We start from the raw sequence: 22360 nt of genomic DNA, 5'->3' as shown, positions 1-22360 counted from the left end.
TAGGTTGTCTACAGACAGCCCAGGCCAAAGTTAGGTAGACTACAGCCAGCCCTGGTCAAAGTTAGGTAGTCTACAGCCAGCCCTGGTCAAAGTCAGGTAGACTACAGCCAGCCCTGGTCAAAGTTAGGTAGTCTACAGCCAGCCCTGGTCAATGTCAGGTAGACTACAGCCAGCCCTGGTCAAAGTTAGGTAGTCTACAGCCAGCCCTGGTCAAAGTCAGGTAGACTACAGCCAGCCCTGGTCAAAGTTAGGTAGTCTACAGCCATCACTGGTCAAAGTCAGGTAGTCTACAGCCAGCCCAGGTCAAAGTTAGGTAGTCTACAGCCAGCCCTGGTCAAAGTCAGGTAGACTACAGCCAGCCCTGGTCAAAGTTAGGTAGTCTACAGCCAGCCCTGGTCAAAGTTAGGTAGACTACAGCCAGCCTTGGTAAAAGATAGGTAGTCTACAGCCAGCCCTGGTCAGAGTTAGGTAGTCTACAGCCAGCCCTGGTCAAAGTTAGGTAGTCTACAGCCAGCCCTGGTCAAAGTTAGGAAGTCTACAGCCAGTCCTGGTCAAAGTTAGGTAGTCTACAGACAGCCCTGGTCAAAGTAAGGTAGACTACAGCCAGCCCTGGTCAAAGTCAGGTAGTGTACAGCCAGCCCTGGTCAAAGTTAGGTAGACTACAGCCAGCCCTGGTCAAAGTCAGGTAGACTACAGCCAGCCCTGGTCAAAGTTAGGTAGTCTACAGCCAGCCCTGGTCAAAGTTAGGTAGTCTACAGCCAGCCCAGTCCAAAGTTAGGTAGACTACAGCCAGCCCTGGTCAAAGTTAGGTAGTCTACAGCCAGCCCTGGTCAAAGTCAGGTAGACTACAGCCAGCCCTGGTCAAAGTTAGGTAGTCTACAGCCAGCCCTGGTCAAAGTTAGGTAGTCTACAGCCAGCCCTGGTCAGAGTTAGGTAGTCTACAGCCAGCCCTGGTCAGAGTTAGGTAGTCTACAGCCAGACCTGGTCAAAGTTAGGTAGTCTACAGCCAGCCCTGGTCAAAGTCAGGTAGACTACAGCCAGCCCTGGTCAAAGTTAGGTAGTCTACAGCCAGCCCTGGTCAAAGTTAGGTAGTCTACAGCCAGCCCAGGCCAAAGTTAGGTAGACTACAGCCAGCCCTGGTCAAAGTTAGGTAGTCTACAGCCAGCCCTGGTCAAAGTCAGGTAGACTACAGCCAGCCCTGGTCAAAGTTAGGTAGTCTACAGCCAGCCCTGGTCAAAGTTAGGTAGTCTACAGCCAGCCCTGGTCAAAGTTAGGTAGTCTACAGCCAGTCCTGGTCAAAGTTAGGTAGTCTACAGACAGCCCTGGTCAAAGTTAGGTAGTCTACAGCCAGCCCTGGTCAAAGTTAGGTAGACTACAGCCATCACTGGTCAAAGTTAGGTAGTCTACAGACAGCCCTGGTCAAAGTTAGGTAGTCTACAGCCAGTCCTGGTCAAAGTTAGGTAGTCTACAGACAGCCCTGGTCAAAGTTAGGTAGACTACAGCCAGCCCTGGTCAAAGTCAGGTAGACTACAGCCAGCCCTGGTCAAAGTTAGGTAGACTACAGCCAGCCCTGGTCAAAGTCAGGTAGACTACAGCCAGCCCTGGTCAAAGTTAGGTAGTCTACAGCCAGCCCTGGTCAAAGTTAGGTAGTCTACAGCCAGCCCTGGTCAAAGTTAGGTAGTCTACAGCCAGCCCTGGTCAGAGTTAGGTAGTCTACAGCCAGCCCTGGTCAGAGTCAGGTAGTCTACAGCCAGCCCTGGTCAGAGTCAGGTAGTCTACAGCCAGACCTGGTCAAAGTTAGGTAGTCTACAGCCAGCCCTGGTCAAAGTCAGGTAGACTACAGCCAGCCCTGGTCAAAGTTAGGTAGTCTACAGCCAGCCCTGGTCAAAGTCAGGTAGACTACAGCCAGCCCTGGTCAAAGTGAGGTAGTCTACAGCCAGCCCTGGTCAAAGTTAGGTAGTCTACAGCCAGCCCTGGTCAGAGTCAGGTAGTCTACAGCCAGCCCTGGTCAGAGTCAGGTAGTCTACAGCCAGACCTGGTCAAAGTTAGGTAGTCTACAGCCAGCCCTGGTCAAAGTCAGGTAGACTACAGCCAGCCCTGGTCAAAGTTAGGTAGTCTACAGCCAGCCCTGGTCAAAGTCAGGTAGACTACAGCCAGCCCTGGTCAAAGTTAGGTAGTCTACAGCCAGCCCTGGTCAAAGTTAGGTAGTCTACAGCCAGCCCTGGTCAAAGTTAGGTAGTCTACAGCCAGTCCTGGTCAAAGTTAGGTAGTCTACAGCCAGTCCTGGTCAAAGTTAGGTAGACTACAGCCAGCCCTGGTCAAAGTCAGGTAGTCTACAGCCAGCCCTGGTCAAAGTTAGGTAGACTACAGCCATCACTGGTCAAAGTTAGGTAGACTACAGCCAGTCCTGGTCAAAGTTAGGTAGTCTACATCCAGTCCTGGTCAAAAGTAGGACTCATCACCTAGTTATGTGTGTATGCTTATAATCAACAGAAGTGTGTAGACTCCTTAGTGTGGAGGAGGTGGGCGGAGTCACTTCCTGTGCTCCAGATTTCACAGCAGTCATTAATCCACGAGTTAAAGAAACTGACGAAGAAGAGGTCAAAGAAATAGTTACAACAAACAGCCAATCACTGCTCAATGTCACAGCAGCTAGTGCACGACCTTCAGGGATTGAAGAAATCACAGAAGTGCAGAAAGCAGATGATTTTAAACCAGCCAAAGTCACATTCCAAAATGTTCATGAAGAACTGCTTCGAGTCACAAGGTAATTAGTAATAATTAAGAAACTCAATTCAAGTTGATGAATTTTCAGCTAATCCAGAAAAAAATTATTACTTAAGAATTTCAGGTCAGAATATCATTTGATTTTTTCCCACTATTTACTGATAAATTCACATGTTAACCTTTGGGTCTCAATCAAAACGAAATTCAGCTTGAACAAATAATGAATCGAAATTGTTATTTCACCAAGACAATAAACAGGATAAAGTATCCAAGAAAAAAATAATTCTGCTCACTTCTTCAGATTCAAACATTCATTCACCCTGCCATGCTGCAGCCTCCCAAAACACACATACGTACTCACCACACGCATGCATGTCGCACGCACAGGAGGCCGTCCTTAAATGACCTTAGCTGTTAATAGGACGTTAAACAAAATAAACCAAACCAAATGTTAGAGTAAAACTAGGAATAGGAGTTTCTATAATATTTGATGAACCAGGCTCAGTATTTTATCTGAATCTGAAAACGACAGCTGTATGGTCATTGACAATACTGTAAACTTATTCTGATACAGTGATCGGCGTGATGAAGAAACTCTTGGCCAGTTATCCCAGCTAAAGGCCAGACACACATCATCCCCATACCGACCATCTAACGCTATCCTGGTATGGAAACAGCTTAAAATCTTTATTTCAGGATCTTATAAAGTGACTTTTTCAATTGATTGTAACAGTTACAGAAACAGAAAAATTTCAAAATAGTTTTAGATAAAATATTAAATTTGAAAATCATCAAAATGATTGAGCTGTATTCATAAATATTTCAAGAAACAATTTTTTTAAAAAAGGAAATATTATTAAAGCTGTTTTATGCATGCTACTTACACATTTCAAACATATTGCTGGTATGATCATATATGTATACAAGCCAGGGTAAAACTTTAATGAAGTCAGTTCTTTACATGTATATCATATGAAATTAAAGTTTAAGTAAAATAAAAGGATGTAACAAATACAACAATACAAATGCAGTACTGTAAAACAAGACATTCTTTGTGAAGGCTGCTGCTAGGTATCTTCAAAAAGAAGCTGACAAGTGGGAGGATGAAGGTAACCCAATTGTGCAGGTGGCAAAGGAGATGTCCCAGCAGCTGCAACATATGATAGAGTACAGTCAGGGAGAGGGACCAATCACAGTGAGTGTTAGTGATTAGGAGAGGGACCAATCACAGTGAGTGTTAGTGGTTAGGAGAGGGACCAATCACAGTGAGTGTTAGTGATTAGGAGAGGGACCAATCACAGTAAGTGTAAGTGATTAGGAGAGGGACCAATCACAGTGAATGTTAGTGATTAGGAGAGGGACCAATCATAGTGAGTGTTAGTGATTAGGAGAGGGACCAATCACAGTGAGTGTTAGTGATTAGGAGAGGGACCAATCACAGTGAGTGTTAGTGATTAGGAGAGGGACCAATCACAATGAGTGTTAGTGATTAGAAGAGGGACCAATCACATTGAGTGTTGAATGATTAGGAGAGGGACCAATCACATTGATGGTTAGTGATTAGGAGAGGGACCAATCACATTGAATGTTAATCATTAGGAGAGGTTTGTGTAAGAGATTAATAGAGGGTTGGATCATAGTGAATGTAAGTGATTAGTACAGGGGCCAATCACAGTGAGTATTAGTGATTAGGAGAAGGACCAATCACAATGAGTATTAGTGATTAGGGACCAATCACAGTGAGTATTAGTGATTAGGGACCAATCACAGTGAGTATTAGTGATTAGGAGAGGTTTATGTTAGTGATTAATAGAGGGACCAATCACAGTGAGTGTTAGTGATTAGGAAAGGGCCCATCACATTGATGGTTAGTGATTAGTAGATGGACCAATGACAGTGAGTATTTGTATTTAGGAGAGGGACCAATCACAGTTTGTGATAGTGATTAGGAGAGGGCCAATTACAGTGAGTGTTAGTGATTAGGAGAGGGTCAATCACATTGATGGTTAGTGGTCAGTAGAAGGACCAATTACAGTGTTTGTAAGATTCCAAAGATAAATGAACATATTTCTTTGCTGTGTATGCATTTCTGTATTTAATAATTTCATGTTTGGTAAAAGGTATTCTTTGCAATAATATGAGTTAGAATTTAAATAATAGTTTTCAATCTCATGCAGCAGTGCTACCTTTAGGATGTCTAAATACTAGTACATTTGACTTAAATATCAGGCCTCAAACAATTGGAACAAACAAAACTTAGTTATTATTATTTTTCCAGAATCATTTGGAGATGACACAGACAGGCAAAGCAGTCGCAGAGAATGGGCAAAAAATGAGGAAATTTGCAAAGATTTTAGCAAAGTATTGTCTTGAAAAAAGGTTGGTTTATGATATAGTTTTAATTACCTTTTTGCATATCCAGAACACACATCATGGATTTTTGATGAAACTGAACAAGTGTGTTGAACTTTTTTTCTTTCTAAATGCTTTTATTCAGTATAGTTACATTACAGACTATAGATATCTCTGACATATAAATCATTTTGAATTAACTTTCAGCACACATTAAGTTCAGCACCCCACATTCAGCCCATATTCAGTAACCAAAATTAAAACTTCTTAGACTGACATTCAGCACCCATACCAGATATTCTCCAATCAACATCCTCCTGACCTCAATCTAACCAAAACCATATCTAGATTGTCTTGCATTCTCGTTTACTCCCAGCACTGTGTGTTGAACTTTGACAGATACTGTGGATAATTGTTTATGGAATAAGGTCAAGGTTACTGCTACTAATGCGAATTTTTCACAGAAACCTGCTTGTGATCACTGTAGTGTTTATAGTTCTTGACAATGACAAACTTTAATGAACCATCATACATTCACCTTAAACATACCCTTCACAAAATGGAGCGTAACCATTATCTGTCCATGGTCAAAATTGACATTGATAAGATACATTGTAAATTATAAAAAAATAGACAACGATCACTTGGACTCACCACTAAGGGGTAGGTCAAGCAGAGGATGAGGGTGATGCAAAGTTTGCTTTTTTCAATAGTAACTGTTAAACATTTATATTGTGGCCAATATTAATAGGAGATATAGTTAAATATCTGTTTTGTTAAAACAAGATTTTAAGATGGAAACAGTCTTCATAATTTGTGAGAAAAATTACCACCAGGTCTTAAACATGAGAATACGTAATCGGTATTTAAAATATGATAATATGAATTCCAGATTTGCCAAAGACCTGATGTTTTATGCAGATCAGATCCCGACTGTCAGCACCCAGCTAAGTATCATCTCCAGTGTTCAGATGGCCTCGCCCGAGGATAACAATGTAAGTATTATCTTATTTAACAATGACTACATATTTGTCACAGAGTCATTGTTTATATTCCTTTCTACCACAATACCCTGTGTTATTCAACTCTCAGACCATCAGTTAATCATTACAGCTGTTGATTAACAATCTGTTTATACCACACGTGGTATAAACTCTGTACGCATTTTGATTGGCTAACACGGTGAACTTTGACCCAAGCTGCAATTGTTATTGACGTCATCAATAATCTAATGACGTCACATCACCGGGTCCCGGACGTCACCGGTATACTTTATTTGCAAACGCGAAATTATACTTGGCCACGTTTCCCTTTGATTCAAGCCGATATTATTGTGGTAGAAACAGGTCACACGACTCGAAATTGTTGGATATGGAATTTATTTCACACTCGTAAGTTATTTTTTAAAAGTTGCAAAAAACACTCGCTAAAGCTTGTGTCTTTTGTAACTTTTAAAAAATAACTTACTCGTGTGAAATAGATTCCATATCCAACAACCACTCGTTGTGTAACCTCTATTTGTTTTGTGGTCATTTTGCTTAAGAATTGGATATCCATTATTACCAGGAGTTAGACTCGTTATTAGAACACAACTACGTTTTCCTTTTGATATAATTATGAAATAAGTATTGAAACATCTGAATTCACTATATCTGCAATTGTAGGGAAAATGTGTAACTTAATGTATAATGTTATCACTCCATAGATAACGTAGAACTGTATTATATTTGTGTACAATATATCTCATATATTCAGATAATTATATAACCACTGTAATATATTAATTATTAACAATACTATATACATGTACATTGTATTTACATACCATATTTATCCAGTAAAATGTCCATGATGGACAGTTTATTGTAGTTTTAGTAAAAGCACAAAAGTAATGCTATTTTCAATGTCCTGCTGTAACAATAAACCTAACCACAACAACTTTGAGTCGAAGATTAATGGTTCTCCCCTGGAATTTTACAGGATAAATATGGTACCAGTGTGTATCTCGTTATGATACTAGAGATATACAAAACAATAGCCCAAACAGCTTATTTTGTGTCCAGTTTATATGTAGACGATCCAAATGTAGGTTAGTCTGAACCATCCTCCTTACCTAATCCATATCCCAACAGTTTATATGTAGCCTATCCAAATGTAGGTTTGTCTGAACCATCCTCCTTACCTTATCCATATCCCAACAGTTTATATGTAGCCTATCCAAATGTAGGTTTGTCTGAACCATCCTCCTTACCTTATCCATATCCCAACAGTTTATATGTAGCCTATCCAAATGTAGGTTTGTCTGAACCATCCTCCTTACCTTATCCATATCCCAACAGTTTATATGTAGACGATCCAAATGTAGGTTAGTCTGAACCATCCTCCCGACCTAATCTTTATCCCAACAGTTTATATGTAGCCTATCCAAATGTAGGTTTGTCTGAACCATCCTCCTTACCTAATCCATATCCCAACAGTTTATATGTAGCCTATCCAAATGTAGGTTTGTCTGAACCATCCTCCTTACCTAATCAATATCCCAACAGTTTATATGTAGACGATCCAAATGTAGGTTTGTCTGAACCATCCTCCTTACCTTATCCATATCCCAACAGTTTATATGTAGCCTATCCAAATGTAGGTTTGTCTGAACCATCCTTCTTACCTTATCCATATCCCAACAGTTTATATGTAGACGATCCAAATGTAGGTTAGTCTGAACCATCCTCCCGACCTAATCTTTATCCCAACAGTTTATATGTAGCCTATCCAAATGTCAGTTTGTCTGAACCATCCTCCTTACCTAATCCATATCCCAACAGTTTATATGTAGCCTATCCAAATGTCGGTTTGTCTGAACCATCCTCCTAACCTAATCTATATCCCAACAGTTTATATGTAGCCTATCCAAATGTAGGTTTGTCTGAACCATCCTCCTTACCTAATCCATATCCCAACAGTTTATATGTAGCCTATCCAAATGTAGGTTTGTCTGAACCATCCTCCTTACCTAATCAATATCCCAACAGTTTATATGTAGACGATCCAAATGTAGGTTTGTCTGAACCATCCTCCTTACCTAATCTATATCCCAACAGTTTATATGTAGCCTATCCAAATGTAGGTTTATCTGAACCATCCTCCTTACCTAATCAATATCCCAACAGTTTATATTGTGTGTAGGTGGTCATCAAGAACTGGTTTGATAATTGATGGCCACATCTTGTTGAATCAATCACTTTTGTTCTCAGGGACAATTTAAAGATAATAATTCAGCCCAGTTTTGCCTAATGTTTCCAGAAAGATCTATAATACTGGTATATAGTTTTGATACTGTAATCCTAAAGAGAACTATTGACATTTTGTGTTATCAATATCGGCCATATGGTCACCAAATCGTACAGGTTTTAATTTGACCAACAACTTTGATTTACCAATTGACACCCAGAAAAATTTCCTGAACTAATTCGGGATATTTCTGATAAGTAAGGATTAGGAATATTTCCTAATCAAACATGTTTGTTAGATGTATTTTAAGCAGGTAATAAGTATATATAATCATATATATTTATGTTTTCCAGTCTTTTAACTTTTGCTATATCTATATATATATGTGTCTATTTATGTATATATATATTATATGAAGATAACAGTACATTCATCAGCTCTTTCTCTAAAACGGCCACATACCTTGATCAATCATGAAAAGGTCCTATGTCATCTACCTAGCCACATGGGTTAACATTGACTTTAGGTCCTATGTCATCTACCCAGCCACATGGGTTAACATTGACTTTAGGTATTGTGTCATCTACCTAGCCACATGGGTTAACATTGACTTTAGGTCCTATGTCATCTACCCAGCCACATGGGTTAACATTGACTTTAGGTATTGTGTCATCTACCTAGCCACATGGGTTAACATTGACTTTAGGTCCTATGTCATCTACCCAGCCACATGGGTTAACATTGACTTTAGGTATTGTGTCATCTACCTAGCCACATGGGTTAACATTGACTTTAGGTATTGTGTCATCTACCCAGCCACATGGGTTAACATTGACTTTAGGTATTGTGTCATCTACCTAGCCACATGGGTTAACATTGACTTTAGGTCCTATGTCATCTACCCAGCCACATGGGTTAACATTGACTTTAGGTCCTGTGTCATCTACCCAGCCACATGGGTTAACATTGACTTTAGGTATTGTGTCATCTACCCAGCCACATGGGTTAACATTGACTTTAGGTACTGTGTCATCTACCCAGCCACATGGGTTAACATTGACTTTAGGTCCTATGTCATCTACCCAGCCACATGGGTTAACATTGACTTTAGGTATTGTGTCATCTACCTAGCCACATGGGTTAACATTGACTTTAGGTCCTATGTCATCTACCCAGCCACATGGGTTAACATTGACTTTAGGTCCTGTGTCATCTACCCAGCCACATGGGTTAACATTGACTTTAGGTATTGTGTCATCTACCCAGCCACATGGGTTAACATTGACTTTAAGTATTGTGTCATCTACCCAGCCACATGGGTTAACATTGACTTTAGGTATTGTGTCATCTACCCAGCCACATGGGTTAACATTGACTTTAGGTATTGTGTCATCTACCCAGCCACATCGGTTAACATTGACTTTAGGTCCTATGTCATCTACCCAGCCACATGGGTTAACTTTGACTTCACCAAACTCTCAGTGCTTCTGTCTCGACCAACAAAACTGATTAAAATAAGCTGTTAAACTTGTGCCATAATTATTTGTAAACTATGATTTTAGTTATAAAAACTATTGTAAGTTAAACATGAAAACACAAATCTGTCAATATTTTTGGATTTAGGATGAAAATATTCATTTTTTTCTGCCACATTAGTGTATAATTATTATGATTTAATAAAATGTTGAAATGAAAGGTAGTACATGAAAGTAATATTTGTATAACACTGAGACAACTCTTATTGAAGGTCAACTGTCCTCCCGTGTCTGCTGAACAGGTACCACATCTAAATATTTAGCTGTGTGTTTCTTACCACTTGATGTGTGTTGGCGACATGTCTAGGTCTAGGAAATGTTGCTAGCTGTTGGCCGCTTGTTTAGTTCTATGGACTGGGATATATACTAATGCATTGATTAAAAATAACACACCATTTCAGCAGGTGCTGCTTCTGTGATCTAAATTATGCACTATTTTGATACCTTTTGTCTGTGTGGTGTGGTAATATTAGTAACTGTACTATGATTTACAGTGTCAGTTTTGAAGTATGTTTTGTCTCATGTGTTTAGTACAATTTGCACTTTTCTAGCTGTTAATGCTGGCTGTTAGTGCTGCCATTCACTCTCAATTGTCTGTACTAAAATTATGGCTCAGGCTTCTATGTATCGATCGTGTATACAATTCCACAATAAATATATTGTTTTAGTGTTAACTAATAACTTGAAGACAGAGTTAGATTGAATACAAAGTTAGATTATAGACAAACCGGATTTTGATTCTAACATTGTCATATAGCAGTAAAATAAATGATCTGTTCAGGACATCATGGTGTCTGTATCTGTACAATAATAGTGGCATTACCAGACACCGATCATCAAGTTGTCTGACTCATGATCAGAAATAAAAAAAACAATTATTGTTTACTTGTTTGAACAATAGTACTACCAGTAGTTGTAAATTACAAATTCAAAGAATATTCAATGAATTGTTATGGATAGTTTTGCCTCAATCGGGGTCACTGCGACAAGAGAAACCAATTTAAGTTGTTCCTTTTCTGTCAGCATTGACATTGCATCTACATTTAAGATACAAACCTACATTTTAGCCAAGTTTTTTCAGGAGCTATTATAAAAAAGCACCACTTTTCATTTTTGTAGAACATATAATTCTCCTGAATTATTGTTATTGTCAAATGTTTAGTCTTTGTGTGACTATTTAGTACTACAAGGTCTCTGATACAGGGATTTCTTTGTGTGACTATTTAGTACTACAAGGTCCCTGATACAGGGATTTCTTTGTGTGACTATTTAGTACTACAAGGTCTCTGATACGGGGATTTCTTTGTGTGACTGTTATTATCTGTTTCTTCTTGTGTCGTGTCTGTAATGGTACTAACCTGTAACACAAAAATGTAGTATATGTAGATACGTACTCGGTTCTAGTGCTGACTATTCATATTAAAATGCAAAAATAGAAAGGTGCTTGGTGTAGTATTAGATATATTAAGTAGCATTAAAAAGTTCCTCTGTAGCCTCTGCTACCAATATATTAATATTACATACATGAAGACTGTATGAGATTGAAATTGCATGTTTAAACGCTCTAGGAGGATATTTGTAAACCAGGTACAACGTATATGAAAATGTGTTTATTGCAGGATTCTTTCTCAATTATACATGTAACTGCAAATCTATCTTCAGCCAAATTTGTTCTAGCAAATCACAATTTTGTTGATTTTTATTATGAGTGCTATTAACAACTTCAAGAAATCACATAACTTTTGAAATAAGAATATAATATAGAATGTCTTCTTGAAAAGTCAATGTTTCCGATGATATTCTTCATTTTTGACATGTATCTATAACACCTAATATAATAACCAAGTTTATAGAATCAAATTTTCATAATTTTTTCCTTGAATAAACTTACACTGATTTTTTTCACACAAGCTGTTTGAGAGCAACAAATTAATGGAGATTGTGTCTTTTATAGATAATCATATTGTGAGGTATAAACCCCTACAAAGTATTGTTATAGAATATTCTTATTGCACTGTAACCTTCAGGCAAAGAATGCTCTATTGCAACATCACATTAAGAAAATATGCAGGTATTTACAATGTGACACTTAACAATGGCTATTGTTTATTTGTCACACTATATCCTACTGTATTGGTTGGTTAAGTGTGGAAATAATGTCATTTAGATGCAATAGATACATATTCACTTTACTGACGATGTTGAACCTTATAGCAGAATTTATGTTGATTCCACAAAAATCTTCACAATATACATTATAGTACAATTGACCTTTTATCAAATGTAACAGCTAACTGTGACATACATGTAATAATATTTATACATTTGCAGGCAGACAAGATTCTGATACAGAATGCAAAGAACCTGATGAAGGTTGTCACTCAAACTATCAAAGCGGCAGAGACAGTTTGTGTCAAGGTTGGTATTTGAAGTCCATGACAAAAAATTTTGCTGCAAACTTTTTTTCCTTTTGTCTTAATAGTTCTAATGTTCACAACTTCTTTTGATAGAACCACGAGTATTATGAGAGAGTACTATATTTATACCCGAGGGAATTCTAAGTAAATTAAGTATTGAAGCATGCTCATTGTTATTTGGAATTGATTAAGTGCAGATTGTGGTTGATAGTAAGATATATAATGAAACTTTAACATATTACAGAATATGTGTGACACATAACTGCATCAAAAAGGATTCATTCCTTAAGATGGCATATTTTGTGTTATTGATACCTCAAAAGTCTTGCTTTGGCTGTGATAGCTCAGTACGTAGGCAGACCATCAGACAATGCCATTGTAAGCAGAGATTCAAGATAAGTTGTTTGATCCCTACCCAGAGTGGTTTGTGTTTCTCATGGAAGCCGAGATCACCTACAATCCTGTGCTATCGTGGTTGTGTCTTTGGGCAGGACACTTTACCCCAATTGCTCTGAATAGTATGTGACTGGTTTACAGTATGTTGTTCAGTGAGGTAGCTACCATCTACATGTGTGACCCTTACTGTTCCAGAGGTGATAAGTCCAGCAAGCAAAAAACATGTTGTTCAGAATATTATATTGTCAAGGTCTTTAATGTAATCTTTGATGTTTCTAGGGTCTGGTGATGCCAGAAGATGGGTCTGTTGTTCAGTATATCATATTGTCAAGGTCACTAATGTAATATTTGATGTTACTAGGGTCTGGTGATGCCAGAAGATGGGTCTGAAGACGACATCAGTGCTATCATTCTTGCAACACAGTGGCGGCGAAAGTTTGTCCGACATCTTCAAAGAGAGGCTGATGAAGCCAAGAAGGATACTTTGGGTCTTCGCAGGATAGAAGAGCACAGACCTCCAGCACTGACACAGATCTTTAGTACTTACTAACCACTGTCCCATTAACATTAATGTCATACTGATATCTATCAGCTACAGTCAAGATACTCTGTCTAATGTACAGATTGTTGATTAATGGTTAGTTTTCTTAAAAAATGTAAATAACTTATTACATTAAGTGGGACCATTCTAAATCATATCCTTAATGTAGCATTTCCACTCACATACATGTATCTTCAAGTTCTTACCCAAAAACATTCCTAAAAATTTCTGACACTATGAAAAGTCATGTATATTATCTTCAGTTTTCCTACACTTAAACCTATCTCACTATAATATTTCTATACTGAAATATATCCATCATGTACAGTACAGCCTTTCTACTCAACATTTCATATGTCATCACTAAACCATCATACACATAATCACATCAGCTCCAAAAATCACTATATCTTCCAAAAGACATTTTTCTCATCCTTTTTGTGTAATCACGAACTTCATATTTTTTTTATTTTTTTTTTTATTTTTAAGTCTTTTGCAATATTTAAATGAACTCTATGTTTAACATTTAAGGAAGTATCATGAATCCTTCTTCGTACACATATTTGGTCATATCGTATACCTTATAATTAATTTTTCTTTATTTTCATGGTAAATACTCAAATGTGATTGGTTGAAAAATTCTTTTCATTCTTCTATGAAAGAAATTCCAAGAATGGCACGAAAAATGTGACGTCACAATACGACAATTGACGTTGCGTATTGATTTGAGAAAAAGAATCCCATTTAAAACCAGTAAAATTGTACATAAAACATGTTTTGAATTAGAAAATCATTTTCAAAAATTAATTATAAGCGTTGATGTCAATTTTTTTTTAGTTTCATCGGGGTATGAAACAAATTTTGTTTCATACCCCGATGAAACTAAAAAAAAATGACATCAATGCTTAAGTAAATTGTTGGGATAACATTTCATACACTGTTCTGTGATACTTTCAGGCAGTCCATGTTTTAAGGCCCTCCTTTCAGATTCTATCCTTTGTAAATTATATTTTGTTAGTAAGGTGGTACTCCTATAACATAAGAGGTCGCTAGTCGGCTGTTTTATTATCTGACATAATTGTGCTGACTGTTACATGGCCCCTGTCAAAAGTTTCTCGCTGTGTTGAACCTCAAACATTGTTGGAGCTAGTACTAGGATGGTTGTATAGAAGCAGCTAACTACAGCCCTTAACCCCATTGATAATGTGAAAGTTACTATCAGAAAATGTGCCTGAAATATACCGTATAAAGAAAGTGATAGATAGTTCTCCGCATGGTGATGTCCAAAATGTCATCATTATGGAAGGAAAAACAAGGTTTGGAATTTTATAAGAAATGAAAATTAACATTTAATCCAATGAGGAAAATGATGTACATACCTATATGTAACATGAAAAACTGATTGCATGTCCCTATATATACAGAATTTATTTTGTTTAATTAAGATCACAGAAAACCATAATTTTGTTAGGAATGTAAATACTAGGTAGTATTTCTTTGTCACATTTTTGGTGTCTTGCTGGGAATTGATAATTTGTAAAACATGTCCTTTCTCTAGTCAGTCTCTACACTTATATTCTGGCTGCCATAACATGAATTGTTGACCCAAACTTTTAAAGATTCTGTGGAATTTTGTGAATTAATTTTTCCTGGGTATAGGTATTGAGTCTGAAATGATATACAATATTTTTATTAATGCATATAATGTAAATACACATCAAAGTTACTCTGATGTGAACTGTTTATGTATTGTTATCAGATTTTACCTTGCAATATATCTATTGTTATTTCTCACCAGGTACCATACGGCCAGGTACAGATGAGGCTTTACCTTAACTTTTAGTGTAACACTTGATTTTAACTTTTGATAATAATAGTTATCAGAGATTAGTCCTATACTAGTACAATTACATGTAAATCTACATTCACTGAATGCCTGTGTAATAATGTCGTTGATAGTTGTGATTCATTATACTTTAAAATACCGCAAGGGAGACTACAAATGTTTGAAATATTTAATCATTTAAAACATTTTTTTACAAGAAAATGTATACAAAACGTCATGAACATGGCTGAAATGAAAAGGCCTACCTAATTCCGCCAAATAAATTTCTTTGTTCATGGTTTATTAAAATTTCAAAAGTATGTGTGAATATTTTTCATATAAAAAAAGAGTTTTCATTGTTGTAAGATATTGCAATAAATTTTAATTGGCTCCTTCCAAGATATACATTGATTCTGCTATACATAATCCTCTACTACCTTAATATTGTCAGACCATAATTTGTTCTATAAACAATACTTACAATGTGTACATATTGTACAAAAGCAACATATCATTCTACATTCCATGTATCTCAGAAATGAGGGATAAAAGAAATGGTGGTCTGATACTCCTCAATAATTAAAAAACTAATTATTCCTTTTTATGAAATGTGTTTATTGTATTGATAATCTATAAACTGTTACAATATTATTCATAGTGATTGAATCATATTCATGCCCCCTGTACAACGAAATGATTGAAGCTTGTTCTATACCCCAGTACAAGTTAAACAGGGGCAAACTGTTTAACCCCGATTCCGTCCATCCGTCGCCGCTATATACCTGATAGGTCAAAAGTTTTTAGCAAGTTTTTAACATCTACAATTAAATCATGAACAACAGTTCTACAATTAGGAATTGATATTGTGAAATGTAAGGATAACATTTGGTTCTTGTAATATAGTTTTAAAGGCATACTGTTGATTTATAGCTGCAATACTGATTTCTTGCATTCTTAATGTTGTAATGTTGAAGCTAGGAATTTAAATTTTGAAATGGTTACTCTGAAATTTTTATTTTTTTTTTTACTTTTGATCAATTGTCAAGGGGTTGGTATCTTATTGAAATCAAACTGGCTCAGTATACTCAAGTTAAGGACACATAGGTATTTTGCAGATTAGTAGGAATCACTTGGCTATCAGTTAGACCTGCTCATTGCCCATTGGTATGGAGTAAGTTATTGGGCTTAAAGGTTCATTTTGTGAAGCTGTTGCTTCCTTTCATAATTCTTGACACATTGCATTTGTGGTAGTCAAAATAAAGTGGGGAATAGGGGCATTCAAGTTGTATCAATATATTTCTAGTTTTAACCAAAAATGCCATAAACACTGAAGATTTTACTGTATCTCCATTACTTGTGATCTGTTGTAGTCTGTTTGATTTATAAACTTTTATTGTCCTTTATATAACTTTATTATAATGTCCTTACAGCTGATATATTTTACCTTTTTTGCTGGACAGGTTTTTTTTAGTCTGCTCTATAATTCTATGTGATTATATATTATATGCATTTCTATGTACTTTACAACGCAATACCTTGTATGAGGAAATTGATTAGTCCAAATTAGATGTTGAATTGTTATATCTTCTACATTTAATCCTTAATTATATTGTAACCAAAGATGAATAAAATGTTATTCCATCCATATTCAGTTGTTTTGTGTGTGTGTCTTTACAAATAGAAATTTAAACATCTGGATCCTCTTGTGTTGAATGGGAGCACAGTTAAACCCCAAAACCTGCAGGGGCCTTAAATTCCTCCTGTCAGCTTCGGTCTCCATCTGTTCTACTGCCAGCCTCCGACTCCATCTGTTCTACTGCCAGCCTCCGACTCCATCTGTTCTACTGCCAGCCTCCGACTCCATCTGTTCTACTGCCAGCCTCCGACTCCATCTGTTCTACTGCCAGCCTCCGACTCCATCTGTTCTACTGCCAGCCTCCGACTCCATCTGTTCTACTGCCAGCCTCCGACTCCATTTGTTCTACTGCCAGCCTCCGACTCCATCTGTTCTACTGCCAGCCTCCGACTCCATCTGTTCTACTGCCAGCCTCTGACTCCATCTGTACTAGTGATTCATCTTTCAGGCTCAGCTGTTTTGACCATTTAGTCCATATTAATGGTGGCCAAGATGTTGTCAAAACTTTGCAAATGTAAGCATGTAAGCGCACTTAAATGATAGTATCAGTTTGGTAGAAATTTTGCCATTTTCTAATAAATCTGAAAATGATCAGGTATGAATGCCGACCCAAGAACAACTGTTCAGCTTATGGTAAACTCCACCGAGGAACTTGAGGGCTCTGATTAATTGAAAGGTTTAGGATTAGCACCGAGGAGATGTATTATCATCAGGATGATGGTCGATATTTGCTGACTCTGAGGAAAAAACACTCGTGTATAACCATTATCAAATGGAATTTTCAGACTTGAGGAAGCGAGTATCAGTGAAACTTGTATGTTTGGTCGTAATAATGACACATACCGGTAAAAGTGTTGGATAGTTTGTGGTGTTGAAATAGTTACTTGATAAAATGAACAGTTATCATTGTGCCTAATTGAAAATCTCACAACAGAATTTCAACACAAAATACTAGCAAGAGTAATAAAATAGTATATATGTGTGCTTTGTTAATTATCTTCAGAATATATAAAGATGACGCATTTGAAACTTTAAAAAAACGTGTACTTGCAATAATGAGTTGCGAGTTTCATGCTCCATACAAGAAATTGAAGTTGGGGGCAATAACTCAGTAATTAAGGGGTTGGAGGCCCTGACTTGGGTACAATGCTAATTGTCTTAGTATGACCAATGTGTACACCAAGTATCACTACCTAGTTTAAATGCAAGCAAAGTTATGCTTCAAACACGAAATATCAACAAAGGGCAATCACTCTGTAAATAAGAGATTATGGGCCTTGGGTCTAGTCCACGTAACATCACCTTAATGTAACTGATGTACACACCAAGTGTCATGATCCTTGCCTAACTGTGGGCAGAGTAATGTTCCGGATATTTAAAGGATGGACGAAAAAAGTAGCAATTAATATATGCTCTCCCAAAATTTAAGGGAGAATAAAAACACAAACCATTATTAAGTAATAACTTTTCTTTTAATACCATTAATTTTGATAACAAAGAAACATAATGGTTGTACACTACGGATGTAGCATACACAAATAGAAATTTAGAAACCACTCCCCTTTCCTGCACACCATTTTGCATACCATATCCGTATAATGTTTATAACAAATATAAGTTCAAATACAAAATGCTGCATAAGTTTAAAAAAGTTACTATCAAGGAAACTATGTACACAGGCATATGTCACGGATTATCATTTAATACAACCTTAAATTATCTTCAGCAAGGAATACATTCTTGGAATTCATTGTGTAGTTCTAACTATCCTGTCTTCCTTTCATTTTTCCAAAATATAATTTAAGTGACAGTCATATTTTTTACTTGAATTTTTTATAAGGAAGGGAATACCTGTTACAGGCTTTTAACCTTATTGTGAATATAACAATGTTCCCTCATTGTTCCAAAATGTTTTCCTTGGCAAATGTGCCTCTGGTTATTTACAAACAAATCATTCACAGTAATTTCACTTGGTTTTGTACCAAATAAAGGATGATAACTGAGTAAGCGATAGTACAATACAGGTATGGTAGGATGATTGGTTACATGTACAGTACAGGTATGGTACGATGATTGATTACATGTACAGTACGTACAGTACAGGTATGGTAGGATGATTGGTTACATGTACAGTACGTACAGTACAGGTATGGTAGGATGACTGGTTACATGTACAGTACAGGTATGGTAGGATGACTGGTTACATGTACAGTACATACAGTACAGGTATGGTAGGATGACTGGTTACATGTACAGTACAGATAGGTAGGATGACTGGTTACATGTACAGTACATACAGTACAGGTATGGTAGGATGACTGGTTACATGTACAGTACGTACAGTACAGGTATGGTAGGATGACTGGTTACATGTACAGTACAGGTATGGTAGGATGACTGGTTACATGTACAGTACAGGTATGGTAGGATGACTGGTTACATGTACAGTACGTACAGTACAGGTATGGTAGGATGACTGGTTACATGTACAGTACAGGTATGGTAGGATGACTGGTTACATGTACAGTACGTACAGTACAGGTATGGTAGGATGATTGGTTACATGTACAGTACAGGTATGGTAGGATGATTGATTACATGTACAATACAGGTATGGTAGGATGATTGATTACATGTACAGTACAGGTATGGTACGATGATTGGTTACATGTACAGTACGTACAGTACAGGTATGGTAGGATGACTGGTTACATGTACAGTACAGGTATGGAAGGGTGATTGGTTACATGTACAGTACAGGTATGGTAGGATGATTGGTTACATGTACAGTACAGGTATGGTAGGATGACTGGTTACATGTACAGTACGTACAGTACAGGTATGGTAGGATGATTGGTTACATGTACAGTACAGGTATGGTACGATGACTGGTTACATGTACAGTACGTACAGTACAGGTATGGTATGATGACTGGTTACATATACAGTACGTACAGTACAGGTATGGTACGATGATTGGTTACATGTACAGTACAGGTATGGTAGGATGATTGGTTACATGTACAGGTATGGTAGGATGACTGCATGGTTACATGTACAGTACGTACAGTACAGGTATGGTAGGATGACTGGTTACATGTACAGTACGTACAGTACAGGTATGGTAGGATTGGTTACATATACAGTACAGGTATGGTAGGATGACTGGTTACATGTACAGTACAGGTATGGTAGGATGATTGGTTACATGTACAGTACGTACAGTACAGGTATGGTAGGATGACTGGTTACATATACAGTACGTACAGTGCAGGTATGGTAGGATGATTGGTTACATGTACAGTACAGGTATGGTAGGATGATTGGTTACATGTACAGTACAGGTATGGTAGGATGACTGGTTACATGTACAGTACGTACAGTACAGGTATGGTAGGATGACTGGTTACATGTACAGTACGTACAGTACAGGTATGGTAGGATGACTGGTTACATGTACAGTACAGGTATGGTAGGATGACTGGTTACATGTACAGTACAGGTATGGTAGGATGATTGGTTACATGTACAGTACAGGTATGGTAGGATGACTGGTTACATGTACAGTACGTACAGTACAGGTATGGTAGGATGATTGGTTACATGTACAGTACAGGTATGGTAGGATGACTGGTTACATGTACAGTACGTACAGTACAGGTATGGTAGGATGACTGGTTACATGTACAGTACAGGTATGGTAGGATGACTGGTTACATGTACAGTACAGGTATGGTAGGATGACTGGTTACATGTACAGTACAGGTATGGTAGGATGACTGGTTACATGTACAGTACAGGTATGGTAGGATGACTGGTTACATGTACAGTACAGGTATGGTAGGATGACTGGTTACATGTACAGTACGTACAGTACAGGTATGGTAGGATGACTGGTTACATGTACAGTACAGGTATGGTAGGATGATTGGTTACATGTACAGTACGTACAGTACAGGTATGGTAGGATGACTGGTTACATGTACAGTACGTACAGTACAGGTATGGTAGGATGACTGGTTACATGTACAGTACGTACAGTACAGGTATGGTAGGATTGGTTACATGTACAGTACAGGTATGGTAGGATGACTGGTTACATGTACAGTACGTACAGTACAGGTATGGTAGGATGGTTGGTTACATGTACAGTACGTACAGTACAGGTATGGTAGGATGATTGGTTACATGTACAGTACAGGTATGGTACGATGACTGGTTACATGTACAGTACAGGTATGGTATGGTGACTGGTTACATGTACAGTACGTACAGTACAGGTATGGTAGGATGACTGGTTACATGTACAGTACAGGTATGGTAGGATGACTGGTTACATGTACAGTACAGGTATGGTAGGATGACTGATTACATGTACAGTACAGGTATGGTAGGATGACTGGTTACATGTACAGTACAGGTATGGTAGGATGACTGATTACATATACAGTACAGGTATGGTAGGATGACTGATTACATATACAGTACAGGTATGGTAGGATGATTGGTTACATGTACAGTACGTACAGTAGAGGTATGGTAGGATGACTGGTTACATGTACAGCACAGGTATGGTAGAATGACTGGTTACATATACAGTAGAGGTATGGTAGGATGATTGGTTACATGTACAGTACAGGTATGGTAGGGTGATTTGTTACATATACAGTACAGGTATGGTAGGATGACTGGTTACATATACAGTACAGGTATGGTACGATGACTGGTTACATGTACAGTACGTACAGTACAGGTATGGTATGATGACTGGTTACATGTACAGTACAGGTATGGTACGATGACTGGTTACATGTACAGTACGTACAGTACAGGTATGGTATGATGACTGGTTACATATACAGTACGTACAGTACAGGTATGGTACGATGATTGGTTACATGTACAGTACAGGTATGGTAGGATGATTGGTTACATGTACAGTACACTGTACAGGTATGGTAGGATGACTGCATGGTTACATGTACAGTACGTACAGTACAGGTATGGTAGGATGACTGGTTACATGTACAGTACGTACAGTACAGGTATGGTAGGATTGGTTACATATACAGTACAGGTATGGTAGGATGACTGGTTACATGTACAGTACAGGTATGGTAGGATGATTGGTTACATGTACAGTACGTACAGTACAGGTATGGTATGATGACTGGTTACATATACAGTACGTACAGTGCAGGTATGGTACGATGATTGGTTACATGTACAGTACAGGTATGGTAGGATGATTGGTTACATGTACAGTACACTGTACAGGTATGGTAGGATGACTGGTTACATGTACAGTACGTACAGTACAGGTATGGTAGGATGACTGGTTACATGTACAGTACGTACAGTACAGGTATGGTAGGATTGGTTACGTGTACAGTACAGGTATGGTAGGATGACTGGTTACATGTACAGTACAGGTATGGTAGGATGATTGGTTACATGTACAGTACAGGTATGGTAGGATGACTGGTTACATGTACAGTACGTACAGTACAGGTATGGTAGGATGATTGGTTACATGTACAGTACAGGTATGGTAGGATGACTGGTTACATGTACAGTACGTACAGTACAGGTATGGTAGGATGACTGGTTACATGTACAGTACAGGTATGGTAGGATGACTGGTTACATGTACAGTACAGGTATGGTAGGATGACTGGTTACATGTACAGTACAGGTATGGTA

At 37.7% G+C, this 22360-nt stretch overlaps 1 protein-coding gene across 1 annotated transcript in view; it reads left to right on the top strand.

Annotated features, from left to right (window-relative positions):
* Window positions 1–13877, top strand: part of LOC117338571 (catenin alpha-like) — a 36456-nt gene extending 22579 nt beyond the window's left edge. The window contains exons 24-30 of the mRNA XM_033899928.1: window positions 2494–2767; window positions 3302–3392; window positions 3788–3922; window positions 5006–5106; window positions 5972–6074; window positions 12174–12260; window positions 13017–13877. Of these exons, the coding sequence (XP_033755819.1) occupies window positions 2494–2767; window positions 3302–3392; window positions 3788–3922; window positions 5006–5106; window positions 5972–6074; window positions 12174–12260; window positions 13017–13205 (980 nt within the window). The 3' untranslated portion in view covers window positions 13206–13877. The remainder of the gene's footprint in view (window positions 1–2493; window positions 2768–3301; window positions 3393–3787; window positions 3923–5005; window positions 5107–5971; window positions 6075–12173; window positions 12261–13016) is intronic.
* The last annotated feature ends 8483 nt before the right edge of the window (window positions 13878–22360 follow it).

Source organism: Pecten maximus, chromosome 11, assembly GCF_902652985.1.
Source record: "Pecten maximus chromosome 11, xPecMax1.1, whole genome shotgun sequence".
NCBI classification, from domain to species: domain Eukaryota; kingdom Metazoa; phylum Mollusca; class Bivalvia; order Pectinida; family Pectinidae; genus Pecten; species Pecten maximus.
The sequence above is the reverse complement of the archived record's forward strand: the minus strand, read 5'-3'. Positions and strand labels throughout refer to the sequence as shown.